Raw genomic sequence first — 19,121 nt, forward strand, 5'->3', positions numbered from 1 at the left:
TCAAAATCAAAATGTAAATCAAAATCATGAGAGATACCATCTCACACCAGTCAGTGACTACGATTAAAATGTCAAAAAAAAAAAAATCTGCCAACAGACTCTACCCACCCTTAACTGGCTGATTTTCTCAGTGTTTTTTCTGGCTCTATCAAACAAATGTACTCTGCTTTAAGAAAACCAACTATTTGAATATCCAGATTTATAGGAAATCATTTAAAGGAATGTCTTCTTGCTTTAAGGATTCATTCAAATATCATAGTAATAAACACGTTTAAAATACGATTCAATATAAAAAAAATACACAAATTTCAGAAACACCATCACTGAACACTCAGGAACTCAGTAATTACTTGCTGGATGGATGAACATACCTATTGAAAATCAGTAGAGTGAAATGGATAAGGGCGTGAGTTGGGGTCCAGATATCCCCATGTTTGGATTCTATTTCTGCCGTTCGGTACCTGAGTCTGACCTTCAACAAGTGACTTACCCTCTCAAGGCCTTTTAGTATTTCTTTAAAAATGAAATGAATGAGTAATGCCTCCTTTACGATTAGTTGTATTAAATGAAAGATGTGAGCCAATTTAGGTAAATATACTATCAGGATATTTTATCATTTATTATTTCCTTCACTTAATTTCTGCTTGCCCAAATGTGAACAAATGAATAGCAAGAACGCAACTGTGTTTGTATTTCCAAAGCCATAATATAGATAAATATAATTATGTATTTAATGTACATATATGTGGCACATAGTAAATGTTTGGTCAGTGCTGGTTGTTATTGCAAAAAATAACAGAGAATTCCCAGAGAGTTTGACTCCGTTTTCCCATCCACAGAGACCAATTTTGTGCATAAGATCTCAGGACATTTTATTGCTCTGGTACAGGGAGGGGTAAAAGACTGTGTAAATGAGATTTTTATGGCCTTAAACTTATGGGGAAACAATTAACAGGTACATAAGTTAATTGTGGCAGAGATTCAGCTTGTTACAATTGCTAACATCTATTTCCTGTGTGATGATTAGTCATTCTGCAGAGTAAATACTGTGACAATATCCTCTCCAAGTTTATTTTATAGTATTACCTGATTCCTACTTTCTTAATTGAAAGTATTAAATGTAAATGTTTTATTTAATTTCCCAAGACTAGAATAGAATTTTGAGTGTTTGGAGTGGAAGGAGAAAATGGTACAAATTGCTTGAAATTTAGAGATGAAATGAAGTGCTCCTTCAGGTGATGAAAAGTGTTTTCTTCTCCAATTTTCTGGCTTTTTTTTTCTTTCCTCCTAGCACTACCTGTTTGTTTAATAAAGTTGAGAAGTCTTGCAAAGGGCCTTATAAACACGTGTTATTAGATTTTAAATCTGATTTGAAAGTGCCTGTCTCCTACTCCCTCTGAGTAAAGTGACCTTTTTAAATGGAGGGAAGTGGGTTTAGATGACAGTCATGATAAATGCGGTCATGTTCACTCAATAAAATAAGGCCCAGTGCATTTGAGGATAAATCAGTGAAATGTACAGCCCCACCTGTCTGTCTCCATCATTCATTTCCACTGTCACTTTCACAGTGGCTGATGGATCACAGTTGCTGTAAAATTAGACAGCCTTTAATCTCATTTCATCCTGATTAGCTTCTCTTTCCCCTTTCCCTCTAACTCACTGACTGACACGCTAAAAACTCACACTGGGCTGTATGTGAACCTGGAGTACAAACCTCCCCCACTACCTGCTTGTGAGGGCGAGACACTTGTCCACCTCTGGAGAAATCTGGAAAGGAGCAGGCATGTATCTGTGGTTATTTAAAAGAAAATCAATAAGTGCAGCACCCAAGGCCATTTTAAACAATTGTTTGCTCTTGTTCACTACCCTATTTATTTTGCTTTTCTTTGGGCTTAATCAGAAGTCAAAGAAATTAGGTCTTTTGCAAAATTCAAACATTGATTGAATATAGATTTTTAAAAATAAATTTGGGAGAGTTTTATATTCAGAATAATTTCAACGAGCATTTGAGTATATTTATAGCCTCTCAATTCACAGTAATAATTCAGAAAAGACAATAATTCAGGAATGAGAATACTGAAATGCTCAGCCAAGAAATATAGCAGACAGGTTTTAAAACAAGGGTAAAAATGTGTAAATAGATGAGAATTCCTTCAAGTAGCCTTCAAATTAGGACTTCAAAGACCTTCTTTTCTCTTATTTTGAAGAGTTCAATAGTTAGCTTAGTTCAATAGTTTCATTTGTTTGCATAAAGCATAACAATAGGGGTAATCAAATGAAAAGAGGCTTAAAATAAATCATGTATTATTTCCTTCACTTAATTTCTGCTTGCCTGAATGAGAGCAAATGAATGGCAAGAACAAAACACAAGTGTCATTTTATTTTCAGAGACTGTACTTTATTATGAAGCTGGACTTCTGGTTTAAAAAATAATAATACCATTTTTCATTATTTATAAGATCTGGGCAAAATGTTGAACTGACCAAAAGTTTAAAAGAAATATTTGAAGAGCTGTGGTCATAGAATAAGTTCGTTGTAGCTGATGGCCTCTATGACTGCTCTGTATCTCATGTGAATTGATGCATACAGCTGACAATTAATGCTGAGTAAGTTTACCACTGGCCAGAGGACATTACCGTCAACTGGAGTGGCACCAGGTTGTTCACAGTATAATGGAAGCTTCGTCTTGTTTTTGGTATTTTGGAACCAGCATTATGCTCCAAACAATGATGAACTAATTAAAGGGAAGAAAATCTTTCAAACATATTCCACCTCTGTTGCTCAATGAGCCTCACGTATACTCTGCCACAATGAATTCTGAGTAGTGAAGGCTGCAGGATCTACACAGGTAAAAGCGTTTTTCAAAGAGATAAACTGAGGATTGATGGGCTAAAGGACATTCTTGAGATGACTCTCGAAGTCAATTGACCTGATTCATGGACCGCACAAACCACTGCCCACCCAATTTCTACATTATCCCCCAGATTGGAGGTTTACCTACCAATGCCTTCCACCTTGTGGGTATAAGTTCAAAAACAATGCATATTTGCTGTACAAATAAATAAGTCAGTAGGTAAATAAACAAAACAAAACTTCTAAAATCCCATGGTAAGAAGCTTAAATGATCTGATTTGCTCTTTCAGAGCTGTGTTGTAAGTCTCAAACCTGTGCCTGTTTCTTATTTTTTATTTACATATCTTAGCCAGCGTAAGTGCTTCCTGAGAAAATAAAAGATAATAAAACAAAATGAAATGAGAGCTATATAGCACCCAAAATAAGTCAGGCGTGAGATAGGTCTCCTCACTTTCTCTCTCTCTGCATTGGCAAAGGAGCACAAAGTAAGAGTTGGCCCTGACTCATATTGATTTCCCACTGCACTGGTTTCTTAAGTGCTCTGTTGATCCGTGTCAAGGAATAAGTTCCCTGCCTGAACATGCACATCACCTCCCCATTTGTCCTCACCTAGATTTAAGGTGCCCATATGATGAGCTGAACAAGGACATCATTTTTCCTACTGGGCCCAAACCGCTGTAGGAGATATAACTAATGCTCTATACGTTTACATTTACCATAGGATATTATTGTAGCAGAGACTAACACTGCACTGCACAAAAGGATACAGGAGCATCCTATCCTGGTACTTTGTGTCTCCCTAAAGGAAATGTAAATCAGAACAAATACAGAGAAAGCTGGCATTAGTGGGTTTCTGAATAATGTCCCCTCCTCACATCCATCACATTTGGGCAGAGAGAAGGGAGAGGCAAGGAGAATAGATATTTGTGATGTTCCTGACAGTTTTCATCTTTGTTACAGAAGAGCTCCTAAGCAGATAGATAGAAAATGTGTGATTGTGCTGCTAATGACATTGTACAGGAAATTAAGCGTATACATTTGGAGGAGGCATTAAATCAGCAGGACCTTAATTTAAAAACTTAAAACTGTATGGAAATTCAGCTTGTTCATTGCTGTGGAATAGAAAGCTACCAAGCACCCTGAGTCTGTTTATGGAAAGACTGCCAGCAAACCGAGTTGGGCAGAGCATCTTAATGGCTCCAAGTGTATTCAGGGATACTTCTTCCAAGAAGTAACCCCAGCCCTGACCATTTAGGAGTGTCAGTCGTTCAGATCACTATCCACATCATCAGGCAGGTTAGGAGAACCTAGGAATTGAAAGCAGCATGACAGGTTGTTCTTGACTAATTTCTGGAATAACATTATGTAAAATTAGTCAAAAGGGGTTGGGTTTGAAACCGCTGGGAACACACCGCGGAGTCACTGCATAGGGATCCCTGGATTGGTGACTAGCGGCTTGGCTACCTGTGCGTTCTTCTTCCTCTGACTCAGTCTCACATTTTACGCACTTCAGTGAAACAAACAGCCAGTGAGCCAAGATAGCAAATCCTGAGATGGAAAATTTCATATGTCTTTTTTTTTATTCTTAATTTCAGTTATGCCATACAACAGTGCCCACCACTGCGTTGTGGAGGTGGAAAACTTCTTGTTCGTGTTGGGTGGAGAGGACCAGTGGAATCCGAATGGTAACTATTGAACAACTTAATTGGAGGTGCTCAGCAACTATGTGTGTAATGAAGGGCATCAGTAGCAGTCCATTTTGTAATTAGTGTGGAAAATACATTTCTGTGCAACGGGGACAAATGAAGTAGTCAGGAAATGGGGCTGACAATTGGAGAGAGGGTCAATCATTGAGCTAACTGGGGACATGTGTAGCAGAGCGATCACTCATCAACTGTCTGGGGATTTGGCTTCGCAGTGATACCCCAGCCCCTCTCCTTATCCATCCCCTGAGGAATGCTACAAGCATGAGCACAAACTCCCTAGAGGAAGGGAGCAAGCTGCAGCTGTTAAGAATCCTCACCATCTTCTCCAACACCTTTCTCCCATTTTATCAATAGAATAATGTGGGTTGCAATACACAAGCATTATGTCCAGTCATGCCGCACATAACTTTAGCTGAAGTTATTTTGCAGCAGGTATTACTCGACACCCATTCCAGTTGCTCTACCTTTTGCAAGCACTTCTTCCATAGATTATCCACCATCCTCCTCGTTGATGTGATTACATCATAAACTTATTGCAAAGAGAAATTAAGCATTTTAACGCACTTCCCAAGTCGAACACAAGAAGAACATTGTGGCTTGCAGAATATGCAAAATTATCAAGATATTTTTGGAAAGCTTGCACATGAAGGAGGAGTTGCAGTTGTAGCCTTCTGTGTAACAGAGATAATTATGACTGAGAAACTATAAAACAGCTTGCAGGTACACATTTTTACTTTAAAACCCCAGAACATCCAGCTGAAATTACATATACTGCATATATTTTATTGTGAACGCTCTCTTTCAGCATCTGCACCAAGGCAAATTATAGAAAATTGTTACATCTGTTCACTCTAGAAAATCTTCAAGGAAAACAATCCAGGCCACCCTCCAAGAACATTTCTTTTAAGAGAGGGGGACATTCTTTCTCAAGACCTGCAGCTTTGTTGTGCCACATTTTCTAGTGTTTTAAAGAAGACAGTTCCTGGGCTCTGTGAGAAACAGATTTGGAACAGGAGCAAGGATGATATTTCATGTCTCTCCCCTAACCTACCTTTGTAATGATGGATTCGATATGTTACCAGAAAACCCTGACATGCGCACAATGCATTGTAAACTCCTCATTTACTATTTAACTTATCCTTCTTCAGAAGTGATTTGAACTGCAAGGAGCATTTGTAAGCAAACACACAGTGTGCAGCCACTGGGTTTATCTAAGCAAATAATCTGCAGAACATTCTTTTTGAAGGCCAGGTTAAAACTAAAACATGACAAGAGAAAACAGGAACATCTTCAGCCTACTGCGCTTTGCAGGTATAATAGGGCTTTGTTAAAATAGCAGTCTTGGTGCCACAGTTCATCTCACAAAACACTGTGAATCTGCCTGACTTAAGGTCTTAAGTCAGACCTAAGCAGCAACACAGAAAACCTGTTCCACAGGCATATGCAAAGAAAATTAAATAAATAAATAAATAAATAAATAAATAAATAAACAAACCTGTAGCTACTTGCTGTTCAATTTCTAATCAAAGACACATCTGAGAGAATTGGGTGGGGGGAACAGGGGAGAGTTGAAAGGAAATATGCCTTCCTCTAGTCTAGAGAATCAAGATTTTATCTTTGAACTAATTCAGACTCCCATAAAATCATGCTGTTGGATTACACTGATTTTCTTTTTCCTGGCCCTGAGAGGAACAGCAGTTGGGTTTAAAGCCATCAGTGAATATGCTGTGAGAAATGACTAGAAACAGCACACAACTGGATTTACCATAGGGATGGTTCTCACCATTGCCACTCATGGGCTCCCTGTGAAGCCCCAGAGGATAAATTCTTTAGACCAAAGTCCTGAGACATTGTATGCTTTTGAAAATTATTACTAATGCTAACCACGTGACTATTGTGTCTCTTCTCTTTGCTTTAACTACTAGGATGCACAGAATTAAATTTTAGTATAACTTTAATTACTGTATTTTAATTTTACCTTTAGCCTTAATACAGGTCTAGGAGTGCTCTCTGTGTGTGTGTGTCTGTGTGTGTGTGTGTGTGTGTGTGTGTAAGATCCCTTTTTAGAATTTTGGAAGCTTCCACATGAAAGGCTGAGTCATTGTGTCCCTGACTCATTTGGCACATGAAGTCATTTAGCATAGATTTGGGCAAAGGAGGCTGGACCATGGGCTGGGCTCACCTAAGTAGAGGAGAACTGGTTACACCTTGCGGCAAGCAGGCCAGTCTTTTGCACTTCATGTCAGTCATTGGCTAAAGCCTTCCCCCAGGTGGGGCATGAGGGAAGGCAATGAGGTGGCCTGTTCAGCAGCAGGAGCTGCTGTGACCATGAGCAGCCAGCATTCAGCAGCCAGGGAATCGGTGAATCGGTCTGGTAAAGGAATCTTGGCTAAGGACCAAGAGCATCCGCCACAATCCCATGAATGGTTTCCATACTCCATCCATCTGGTCAACCATAGTTTAACTTCATTAGTATTATTAGTAGTACTTATTGAGTACTCCTTATTGCCAGGAACTTTGCTAAGTACTCACCTACATAATTTCACTTAGTCCTCACAAGCATCCTGCAAATCATTCCATGATAACTCTAGTTTTACTATGAGAAGGCTAAGCCTGAAGAGGTTAAATGACTTGCCAGCAGACATAGCTTACAAGAAGCTGAGCTGATTTCAACCTATGTCTATCTGATTTCAGAGCCGTTGTCTTTAGCCACTGTAATATACTGTGTTTCATGTAACCATATGTATTTGGTTAGATGTGTAACAGTGACACTTTGTTTTTGATCTTGTGAAATTAAATCAATATTGGATCACATGGAAAGTGGCTCCCACTCACTCACAAGGAACTCTTCATCATTCCTCATTTTAAAAACTGTGAAGAGACTCAACCATCTCTAAAATTTGAGAGTCTTGTATTATAATACCTCATGCAATTAATACCAAAACATATAAAGGATAGCAATCCTATGATAATATATAACATGCTTTAACATCATTGCTGGCACAGAGAAAGCTTTTAAATCCGTGGGTTCAGATGTTATGTATGTCAGTCCCAAAGATGAAATCTTCTTAAGTTAAACATTAGTTCTTGGCCGGGCGCGGTGGCTCAAGCCTGTAATCCTAGCACTTTGGGAGGCCGAGACGGGCGGATCATGAGGTCAGGAGATCGAGACCATCCTGGCTAACACGATGAAACCCCGTCTCTACTAAAAAATACAAAAAAAAAAACTAGCCGGGCGAGGTGGTGGGGCCTGTAGTCCCAGCTACTAGGGAGGCTAAGGCAGGAGAATGGCGTAAACCCGGGAGGCGGAGCTTGCAGTAAGCTGAGATCCGGCCACTGCACTCCAGCCTGGGCGACAGAGCGAGACTTCTCTCAAAAAAAAAAAAAAAAATTCGTTCTTATGAAAATGGTATCTGAGATGTGTGCCCTTGAAATACAAAATTGCGAATTTCAATACATGCTCATAAAACACAAACATATACTCTTTGAAATAAATATAATTATATCTGTTGATGATCTATTGATGACCACAACTTGAAGTCAGCAAATATATTAGTTATGGGAAATATAATCAAAATATACACATAAGGTTTTCTACTCAGATATAATTATTAACTCCTATCAACTCTCTTCATGTCATTAGTGATAGGAATGCATGATCGTATTCTAATAGATATGTATAGACTCTGTCAGTGCCCCAGCTTATGGAAACCCAGTTTACATTTGTCACTTCCTAATAACTGGTTCCCAAAACAACTGCTCAAAGGGAACTTCTTTTCTTCCCACTTCCTTCTCCCTACATTGGCTGGAAACTGCCACCCTTTGCCCCATTTATCACATCAGCCCAGTGCTAAGCAACAATGGTGTTTGGTGACAGGTCACCAGCACAAAAAAGAAAAGTGGAGGAAAATGAGAAAAAAGTATGAAAAGGATGAGAAAAAACAGAATGTGTGAGGATAATCCAAAATTTCATAGCATATGGCCGCCACTCTCAGGCTGCTGGTAGCATCTCCATAGTAGCCACAAGGAAGGAGAATAACCCCATTTCATCTCACCTTCCTCACTCTACCACACTCATTTCTCCTGAGGTTCATTATCCTCTCTGCACCTCCTTTGCCACCTCCAGAATGCCTTCCTTCTTTTTGTCTTCCCAGTCCTCCATTCTTGCCCTATTTTTGTGTCTTCTTTGGGGGTTCTGGGGACAGGGTCTCACTCTGTTATCCAGGCTGGAGTGGTGCAATCATAGCTTGCTGCAGCCTTGAACTCCTGTCCTTGAGCAATCCTGTCACCTCAGCCTCCTTAGTAGCTGGGACCACAGGCATGAGCCACCACACCCAGACTCTTTTGCATCACTGACCCTGCCTCTGGAAACCATTTTCTCATCTCACATCCATGTTACACCAGTTTCTGCTTAGCCTCTTCTCTGAATCAAGGCCACTACCACTACAACCCGAAGTGAACATTGCTAGTTTCTACCACCACTGCTCAGCACGTGAAGGCACTCTTGGCTCCATTGCCAGGAGGAGGCAGATATCATCTTCCAAATGGAAATTCTAATCCAAACATCTAGAGAAACATTCCTATACACGGTGGGTAGGTTCTACTTTCCCATGAATATCATTAATCTTCACCTGAATTTGGGAATTAACCTTGGAACTTGACTAAGAATGATGATATTTTTTCTACACGGAAATGATTGCAGATTTCACAAAAACTCACTTATTAACTAGCTCTAGACATAATTCTTTCTTGAGTTGGAGCCTCCTTATGTGAAATACAAATCTTCTGAGTCTTCCTTTCCCCCTGATACTCTTATCTCTTCCTGTATGTCCCCAAATAAAACTCATTTTACTACTCAACCTAACCATCCAAACTTTCCCACATGATCCCTGCAACTCATGATCTCACATCAGCAAAATATCTATAATCCTTAAATTCTCCTCTGAATGGTTCCTTTAACTTCTTTTCTAATCAAAACCTAGTGTTTTGTTTTGGTTTGTTTTTGTGGAGTCTCACTCTGTTGCCCAGGCCGGAGTGCAGTGGTGCGATCTTGGCTCACTGCAACCTCTGCCTTCTGGGTTCAAGTGATTCTCCTGCCTCAGCCTCGTGAGTAGCTGGGATTACAGGAGCCCGTCACCATGCCTGGTTAATTTTTGTATTTTTAGTAGAGATGGGGTTTCACCATGCTGGCCAGGCTGGTCTTGAACTCCTGACTTCAAAGGTCTGCCCGCCTCGCCCTCCTAAAGTGCTGGGATCACAGGCGTGAGCCACTGCACCCGGCCAAAACCTGGCTATCTTCTGAGAGTACTGCTTTCCTAGCCACTCTTTCTAATGGGAGCCAGTGTGTATCTTCTTCCCCAACATACTTTATATTATTGGAGGCAAGCAGCTTCTCTGTTTTCTCTTTATTGCCATTCTCAATCCCTTAAAACCCCAAGCACTTTAAAGGATATCTGCAGATGATACCATTTGCTGCCTCTTTATGTGGTAGTAATCCACTGTTTTGCCGGCAAAGCCACATTTTCACTGTCCATCATCCCCTCGTGACCTTACTTCCCATTTTACTGAGTTTAGCTTCTATGGCCCATCCCTATAAACACTCTCCTCATACACCTGCCGCCTTTTGTTCTCTCTCTCCTTCCTCTGAATTTGCCTGACAATACTAGTCCTGGTTAAACCTAACCCTCTTCCCTCTCTCCCCTGCCCCTGAGCAACTAAATGTAGATAGAGAAAACCACACAGCCAAGCTGGCTACTATTCAGCTCCACTGAATTTCTGTTGTCAATGTGCCTTTCTACCCTCCAAGGTAACTATATCATTCCTCAGTCTTTTCAAATGCCTCCTTCAGAGTCACCATCCTCACTCTCAGTTGATGGCGTTACTTTTTAATTCAATAGAAGCACTCAGAAGATAAACTCTTCATTTTGCTACCTCCAATCTATTCACTTATTTCCATTGCAACTTATATATTCTGTCTTCCCCCTACTATTGTTTCTGCCCCAATCCTAAAGTCTATTCCTCATTCCTTCTTGCCCGCTCAAGGACTTTCCAGTGTGTCCGAACTTTAAAAACAACCAAACAAACCTTCCTTCAATGCTGCATCCTCCAGCTATAACCTTCTTTCTATTGCAAAAGTCCTAAGAAGCAATGCCTATCCTCTTACCTCCACTTTCTTACATCTTAGTCTCTCCTGAGTAGTCTGCATTCAGGCTTTCATCCCCTCCGGTTCACGGAAGCAATGCCTGTTGAGGCCACAAGCAACCTTCATGCTGCCAATGCCATAGTCACCTCTCAGCTGCTCACCTCCCTTCCTTTGAAACACTATTTGCTTTCAAAATACCACACCTTTCCCCCTATTTCTGAGCATTCTTTTCCTTTGTCAGTTTTGCTGCTTCTATTACAGGGTTCACTCTGAGGACCCATTGTCTTTCATTTTCATACAGTCTCCATAAATGGTTTCACTCAACCCTATGGTTTTAAATAACTCTGGACTAATGACTCCAAAATTTGCACCCTTAGCCGCATTTAGCCAGTGGCCTACCAGACACTTCCTGTTTGAGATCCTATAGGTCTCTCAAGGTTAATTCCAAAACAGAGCTCATAACTTCTCTTCCCAACTCCCTAACTACTCCTCCTTGGTGTTCCCCACCTTAGCAAATTGCATAACCTTCCATTCAATTATTCAGGCTTAAAACCTAGCAGTCATCCTGAATGACTCACTTTTTCTCATACCAGTGTTCAAGCCCTCAGGAAATTTTATTTGGCTATGTCTGCACAACAGATTTAAAACTCAACCATTTCTCACCACCTCCACCTTCATTCAAGCCACCACAGCTCTTACCTTGATGATTGCAGTGGTCTCCTGACAGTTCCCCTCTTCCACAGTGGCCCCCCTATAGTCTACTCTTTACACAGCAGCCAGCGTGATAGATTAGACTGTTTTTCACTTGCTCAAAACTCTCCAGTGACTTGCTATTGTCCTTATAACAAAATATAAAATCCTGCATCAGCCCACAAGACACACTATGTTCTGGCCCTTGACCCCTTTCTGACCTCTGTCCAGTCACCCTAGCATTCTTGCTGTTTTTGAACTTACTGCCAGTCCAGCGACTTAATTCTTTCCCACCCCTTTGCCTGAGAGGCTCATTCTGTAGATACGTGCATGACTTGCAAAAGACGTCTGTGAGCAGGTGACTCTCCTACTTAAACTGGCCTCCCTTTATCATTCCTTGCTTTATTTTTTAATAGCATTCATCACTACTTCATATTATACGTTTGTTTATGCATTTATAAGGATACGGACTATGTCTATCTTGCATACCAAAGTATTTCCAGAGTCTAGAATACATAAAACACACAGTAGGTGCTAGGTGCTTGATACATATTTGTACAGGTAATAATTGTGTTGGGTGGACATTTCTGTGTGAGTACATGCACACACACTCACACACCCCTATCTGTTCAGTCCTGTAGTGAAATTTGGTACCCATCTCTCAATGTTTAGTTACACATATATAAACAAAGGCAGACTTAGAGTTAAGGCTTCAAGTCCTCTAGATGATTATCATCTCAGGTGCTACACAGAGAATGTAATATATTATTTTGCTTCCATTTCTTGTTCTAATGTCAACACGTATATAAAATAAGATTCATTTTAATACTTTGGAGGCATTACCATGCTTCTCAGGCTCAACAGAGGGGACAAGCTAGTTAAGCAGCTCAGAGGACTCATGTCTCCCATTTCAGCACATACACCTGTGTATATGTCACAGCAACTGTGCTTCCCCCAGATACACACGCAGAACTTACATGGTATGTGTAGAACAAAACTAACTTTCCCAGTCAGGCTCTTTTTGTAGTGGCTGCTATTATTGAACAGAGAGAGAGCAGACTCTCCCCCCGATAGCGAGGCCATGCACATGTGAGTGGAACTGATAATTTACAGACGATAACTTACTGTGTTTAAAGCATTAAAACACCAGTAACACCCCAGATATTTTTATCCTAACACTGTAATAAAAGCGAGTTTGGTAAATATAGTTGCTTTGATTCTTGTGGTTGATTTAGTTTTATCCTAACTCATTGCAAAACAGAAAAGGAAAGAGAAGGAAAGAGGAAAAACACTTGAGGCGGCACATTTATTTTTCCATTGACTCATCGCCTGCGCTGTGGTAGGCATTCCCTCTACTTAATTCACCTATTTGTTAAACCTGAGAACAGAGATGTCTTATAAAATACTACTATATGTGCAAATCAGCAAAAGAGTCTCAGTTTTAAATGTCTCAAATACATTTTTACAGGCAAACACAGCACAAATTTTGTCAGTCGTTATGATCCTCGATTTAACAGCTGGATTCAACTTCCACCCATGCAAGAAAGGTAAGTGTTTATTTCTTGCACCTGAAATGTTTGTGACGGCTTTACAGGGGCATGGGTGCTAGGTGATTTTTCATGAGAAGGAATGCTAAACAAAGTCAATGGAAGACATATGAGGCAAAATACAAAACTTGGCCTAGCCAATTTACATGACCTTCCTTGTTAATTCAATAGAGAAAACTAAGTCAATTATTTGTCCTAATGTAGGAAGAAAAAAAAATGTGTGACTGTCTTTCTTGATTATATTGATTGGTATTTTGCAAACAGAGCTAAAATTTCTCTGGCTATATCACTCTTTTTGGTGATAATATATTTAAACCCTAAAATTGAAATATAAAACACTATACTTGCAATGATGTGCATTTTGGTACAGACATTTCAATACTCAATATTAAATTATTTAATATTAAATTCAATATTCAATATTAAAATTCAATATTTAATATTAGACATTTAGATAATTAGATATGAAATATTGAAATTTAACATTTCAATAGTAAATTTTGTCTTGTTTGCATTTACCTCCCCAAATGTCTTTGAATCCATACATTCAAGAACAAGTCATTTGTTAAGTTTAAAAAAAAAATTAGTCTTCCAACGTGTCATCTCATTTTTTGCATAGAGTAGTTAGTTATCTCAGCCAACTCTCCTGGCTACCAAAGGACAAGATGGCTACTATATTTACATATATTTTGTCTCTCCTAGCTGTTCCTCAGGCATGCCACCATGTCTTTATCTGCATATGCAAATTCACAGCCCAGATTTTGAACACTTGGTTCTTTTCAAATAATATCTAGACATCCTCTTGAGCAAATTCTCCAGTGAGATAGACAGTAAGCTGCATCCTATTGCCTCTTCAGCATGCACTTTGGGAGGCCAAGGCGGGTGGATCATGAAGTCAGGAGTTCATGACCAACCTGGCCAAGATGGTGAAACCCCCCCTCTACTAAAAAATACCAAAAAAAAAAAAAAAAAAAAAATAGCCGGGCGCGATGGCAGGCGCCTGTAATCCCAGCTACTTGGGAGGCTGAGGCAGGAGAATCGCTTAAACTCGGAGGGCGGAGGTTGCAGTGAGCCTAGATCACACCACTACACTCCAGCCCGGGCAACAGAGTGAGACTCCGTCTCAAAAAAAAAGGAATCATCAGCATTCTTTCTCTTTTCTATTTCTTACATGACCTCTCACCTGAATATCTCTCTTTTTATAACATTCAAGTAGATTACCCTGAGATTAAATTGGATTCTTAATCCTAAATTCTAAGCTAAAAGAAAATTTTCATACAATACCATTTATTGAAAAATGTACTTATTGCAGCAAGACAGCATGAATCCATGCTCTAATGAAACACAAGACCTAACTTTCTACTCTATATACAGGTAAATATATTAAAACTCCCTTAGAAGACTAAAGGCTATACAGTGAAAATGATGAGGCATGATACATTAAGGACCACAGACACTTTTAGGAATGTCTAGTTCAAAGGTACCTGAGGAAATAATTCTAAGTCAATTAATAGTTTGACAAACTTAATGAATCTGAAGCTTCCTGGTCTTTTTCTGCAGTGCACCCTGTTTCTCTCTTTTGGAGGTTATTTCCTGGTTGCTGTTATTACAGCTGCATCACTTTGCCCTTTAATCAAAACTATTCCAAAAAGTTTTACTTAAAAAACAACTATCAATACATGTTTGAAATGTCATCATCTCATCACCGCGGACCCCTTTGCTGGGGGCTGTACACCATGATAATTAACCTTCATGCCTTCGGCTTGGGAGGCATAACTCACGTCGTGGTCAATTATCCCACTGTAGAGCCCCTAAGGATGGGAAGTATTGCTGCAAAACCTAATTAGTAATTTTTTTGAAAATGTGTATTGTTTACTTGATAGTCTGTAATGACTTCCTCTGAGGCACTATGGCCTATCATGGCAGGGTCCTACTTAGACAATTTTTAGCAGCTCATTGACCTGATAAAAAGACCTGCCATGGTCTGTCGGTACCCGGCAGCCACCATTGACAGGATGGACTGTTTAACGTTTCTTTCTAAGTCATTATGGTATATCATGTCACGTCCCTAGTAAAAGAAGTTTTTTTTTAGATTTAGAACAATCAACTCGATAGACCAAATAAAGAGCTCCTTACAGCACTGAGTGGGAAAAGGCAGATCTCACAAATATCCCGTCAATCTTGCAGCTCCATCTCTCCTATGGGCTGGTTGACCCAGGCAACAATCCATAACTTAAAATGAAATTTTTCTGTCGTTGCCAAGTTTCCATTCAAAATAGCAAGTACAATCAGTTACTAGTGTAGATTAATTGGTGGTTTTAAAAAAAGAGGAAAAAGAATCTAGAAATATATGAGTCACTCTTCAGATCAGAAAAGTTGCTTAAAACATTTAGTTAATTTTACATTGTGTAGATCATGAATGAAACCGGAAGTTCCCCACCTACCCCCTTCCCTTATGCTGCTACCAAACTGCTGAAAAATTATTATGCTGAGAAATCACCAAACCAATTGAGAATAATGAAAACACATTGTAAGCCACCTCTGGGGTAACCTACCCTTACAGAGCTGTGCTCTGTATTTTGTATTTTGTATTTTGAATGGAAGCTTGGTAATGATAGAAAAATTTCATTTTAAGTTATAGATTGTTGCCTGGGTCAACCAGCCCACAGGAGAAATGGAGCTGCAAGATTGACGGGGCATTTGTGAGATCTGCCTTTTCCCACTCAGTGCTGACAGATTGAGTACCAGGATACCCTACCTAGCCAACCCTTCCAAAAGAATAGAGAAAAAGTGCAGAACACCTTCCCAGTTTAGCAGGGAAATGGGCACATGGCCTTCAGATTCACTCAACCATGAGTCAGCTCATGAATTGCATACCTGCTGGCTATGAATTTACTGTCAGAAATGAATAGATGAAAATATAAATTTAAATGTAGTGCCAATGACTTGTTTTGCTCTCAGATTTAGAATTTAATTCTTCAGTAAGGAGAGGAAAAAATTAAAAACTTGGATCAGTAGAAATGTTTTGGTAACTTAATTTTTTTTTCAGTAAAAATTGACATTTGAAGTGTTATTCTCATGGAGATCTTACCCCCTAGCTAATCTAAAAAAATAGAAGACAAAGTAGTTTGGGAAGCGTTAAGAACAAAGCCTCTATTTCACAGAGTAAATAAAAGACAAGAATTTAATATGTCAAAAATGCATCAATGTTTAAATATTTTGTTTCTAGTAATATTTTGTGTAACAAGAAACAATGGGAGACAATATTCTTTTTAACATATTCATTGTTTTTAATCCAATGACAAAAGTCAAAACTTCAAGCTGGGTAAGGAGATAGTAATCCAATCTCATGCTTTAGCATATAAACTGACAACTCTAAGGGCCAGAGAGAACTTGTAAAGATCTGTAAAATAAGCCGGGTTTAAAGTATATTTGTATGCATTATTATTAATCTTTTTAAAACTTATCTCACAAATACTGAATATTGCTTCTGGCAGTGGGGAGCAGGGGAGGCTGAAGGAGGGAGAGATGAACAATTTGAAATAGAAACAGTGTAATCCCACTAAAAAATCTTTAACAATCTTGAACTTACTTTCCTCTCAAAATAAAATAGCCTAAACCTTGTATGTTCTTCATGTGGCAAAGAGGGGCAGGGAGCATTGTCAAGAGGGACCTGGTATGGTAAGATTTTAGCCTAGAGCGAATGTTCACAGTTGCTGGCAGACCATTAACTATCAGGTTCCTAAAATGCATTTCAGGAACTCTCGCTTTGGGCACGCAAGGGAATAAGTCAAAGATTCAGAATCTTTACTGTTGGAATTTCTACCTAAAAATGCACTTTTCATCAGGAAGTGAAACCTGCTGATTTTTTCCCATTTAGATCCTAACAGTGACACTGTGTGGATAAAGCTAGGAGTACACATGGAGTGTCACATGAAGAACGCCTTGGCTAGAAAATAAAGCAGGTTCTGACAGGCTGACCAGGTGTCATGGTGAGGAAGGAACCAGATCATAACAAGTGAAAAAACTGAATTTTAGACAAGAAAATGAGTTCACCAAAGAGAGATCTTCCTCTTATTCTCCAATATCTAAACTCAGTTAAATAGAAGGTTTTCATACTAATTGGCATCTTTTCTTCTAAACTAATGCTGCACAGAACTCACCATGACCAGCTTACAACCCACATAGTCCCAATTCTTTAAAGATGGCGCATTAGTGAAAAAGAAAATGTACTGCTTCAGAGGCTCCTAGTATAGAATCACATGGAAGAAGTATACCGAACTACCTTAGTGTCAATGGTGGAAAAAAAAATGTGCTACTTTAGGACGGATTTTTGTAGACATGTGTCAGTCTTTTCAATGAAACACTTAAACTTGAAAAGGTAAACGTACTAGTAGAATAACTTTGACCTATCATATTCAGTGAGAAAGTAACTGAAGTCTGGTTGAGGAAATAGAAGGAATCAGTAGTTTATCTGTATGCACTTAATTTTGCAACTGCTTTGAAATATTATTTATATTTAGATGAGTTTTTAGCCCCTCATACCAGAAAAATCTCAATTTTTTTAAGATCAGAAATCCCTTTGATGAACACATTGAAAAGCTGCCTCTGGCCAGGCGCGGTAGCTCACGCCTGTAATCCCAGCACTTTGGGAGGCCGAGACGGGTGGATCACAAGGTCAGGAGATTGAGACCATCCTGGCTAACACGGTGAAACCCCATCTCTACTAAAAATACAAAAAATTAGCCAGGTGTGGTGGTGGGCACCTGTAGTTCCAGCTACTCGGGAGGCTGAGGCAGGAGAATGGCGTGAACCTGGGAAGCGGAGCTTGCAGTGAGCCAAGATCACGCCACTGCACTCCAGCCTGGGCTACAAAGCCAGACTCTGTCTCAAAAAAAGAAAAAAAAAAAGCTTCCTCCAAAAAATGCACATGTGCAAAAACATCTATCTACAGCATTTTATTACAATTTCAGAGCCTCACAAACCCCACAGAAGACATGGACCCAGTTAAGTCTTTACTTTATGAAACCTGACTCATCTTCTCTTTATTTTATTCCTACTTTTCTCCCTACCACTGTTTTCATTATTGTTGTCCTTCACCATCTTTCTGAATTATCCAAGGCACATATTTCCTTCAAATATATCAAGAAAATCTAGAAAAAAACAAACATAGCTAAAATACTGCTCTAAAATTATCAATGATGTCTATTAGGATAATTTCAGGACTGTTAAAAAATGAATACATTACCATCCATAACAAATATCATGCCTGTATGGTAACAAATCATCTGAACGAATATTAAAGAATTTAGTTGTCACTTAAACATTATTCGGAAATGTTTACATGCAAACATGTTGATGGTCAATTTTTAAAAACCTTTTATCCAGGTAATATTAACTGGCAGTTCCTGAACATGAACAAAATGCTGGACACTATGACAAGCACTTATATGTATTTGCCAATAGCCCTGTGAGAAAGAGACCATTATCATCCCCATGTTCCAGATGAGAACCTGAGGCTGAGAGGGGTTGGGTGACATGTCAAAGGCCACACACCTAATACATCATCTAGCCAGGCAGTCTTACTCAAGAAGCCAAATCGTTAATCACCATGCTATACACTACCTCCTAAATGTTTTGGTACTTCATAAACACAACCTGGAAAATCTCCAAGCAACATGTTTCCTTGATAAAAACCTGTAGCACTCCTTGTCTTGCAATCAACATTCCACAAGAATCTTGGCATCTATTTTAATAGAGATCATTAATTCATTAAATACAAACTACATTATCTGAGGGACATGGCACTTAACAGCTATACTTATTCAATATTGGATCACGTTTTCCTTGTGAAGTATATTATTCCAGTAGTATCAATGAAGAAAAGAAGCAAACAGTCAAAGGCTTGCTTAAAGTTTCAAACTAGTCATCCTAACTCCCAATTTTTGATTGCTATTTGACCGTTATTCTCCCTGAGCTTCCATATTTTATTACTTGCCAAGTTTTACATTTTCTTCCTTTAAAATATCTTTTGTGTCACCCCTTTCCATTTTTTCTACTACAGCTCTAATTCTGGTCCTCAGTATCTTCAAATCTCACTCCTAAATTATGGCATATCTTAGGATTGTTCTGTCTACAGTCCTTCCAACACAGCTTGTATCTTTTGCTTTGATGGCATAATGG

The 19,121-nt window shown here is 39.2% G+C and overlaps 1 protein-coding gene across 1 annotated transcript in view; it reads left to right on the plus strand.

The window, feature by feature from the left end:
• The window catches only part of KLHL14 (kelch like family member 14), a 72,994-nt gene that overhangs the window by 45,332 nt on the left and 8,541 nt on the right, over positions 1–19,121 (plus strand). Inside the window, exons 3-4 of the mRNA XM_017873933.1 lie at positions 4,449–4,538; positions 12,860–12,938. Of these exons, the coding sequence (XP_017729422.1) occupies positions 4,449–4,538; positions 12,860–12,938 (169 nt within the window). The remainder of the gene's footprint in view (positions 1–4,448; positions 4,539–12,859; positions 12,939–19,121) is intronic.

Source organism: Rhinopithecus bieti, unplaced genomic scaffold, assembly GCF_001698545.2.
Source record: "Rhinopithecus bieti isolate Rb0 unplaced genomic scaffold, ASM169854v2 scaffold_5260, whole genome shotgun sequence".
Taxonomy (NCBI): Eukaryota; Metazoa; Chordata; class Mammalia; order Primates; family Cercopithecidae; genus Rhinopithecus; species Rhinopithecus bieti.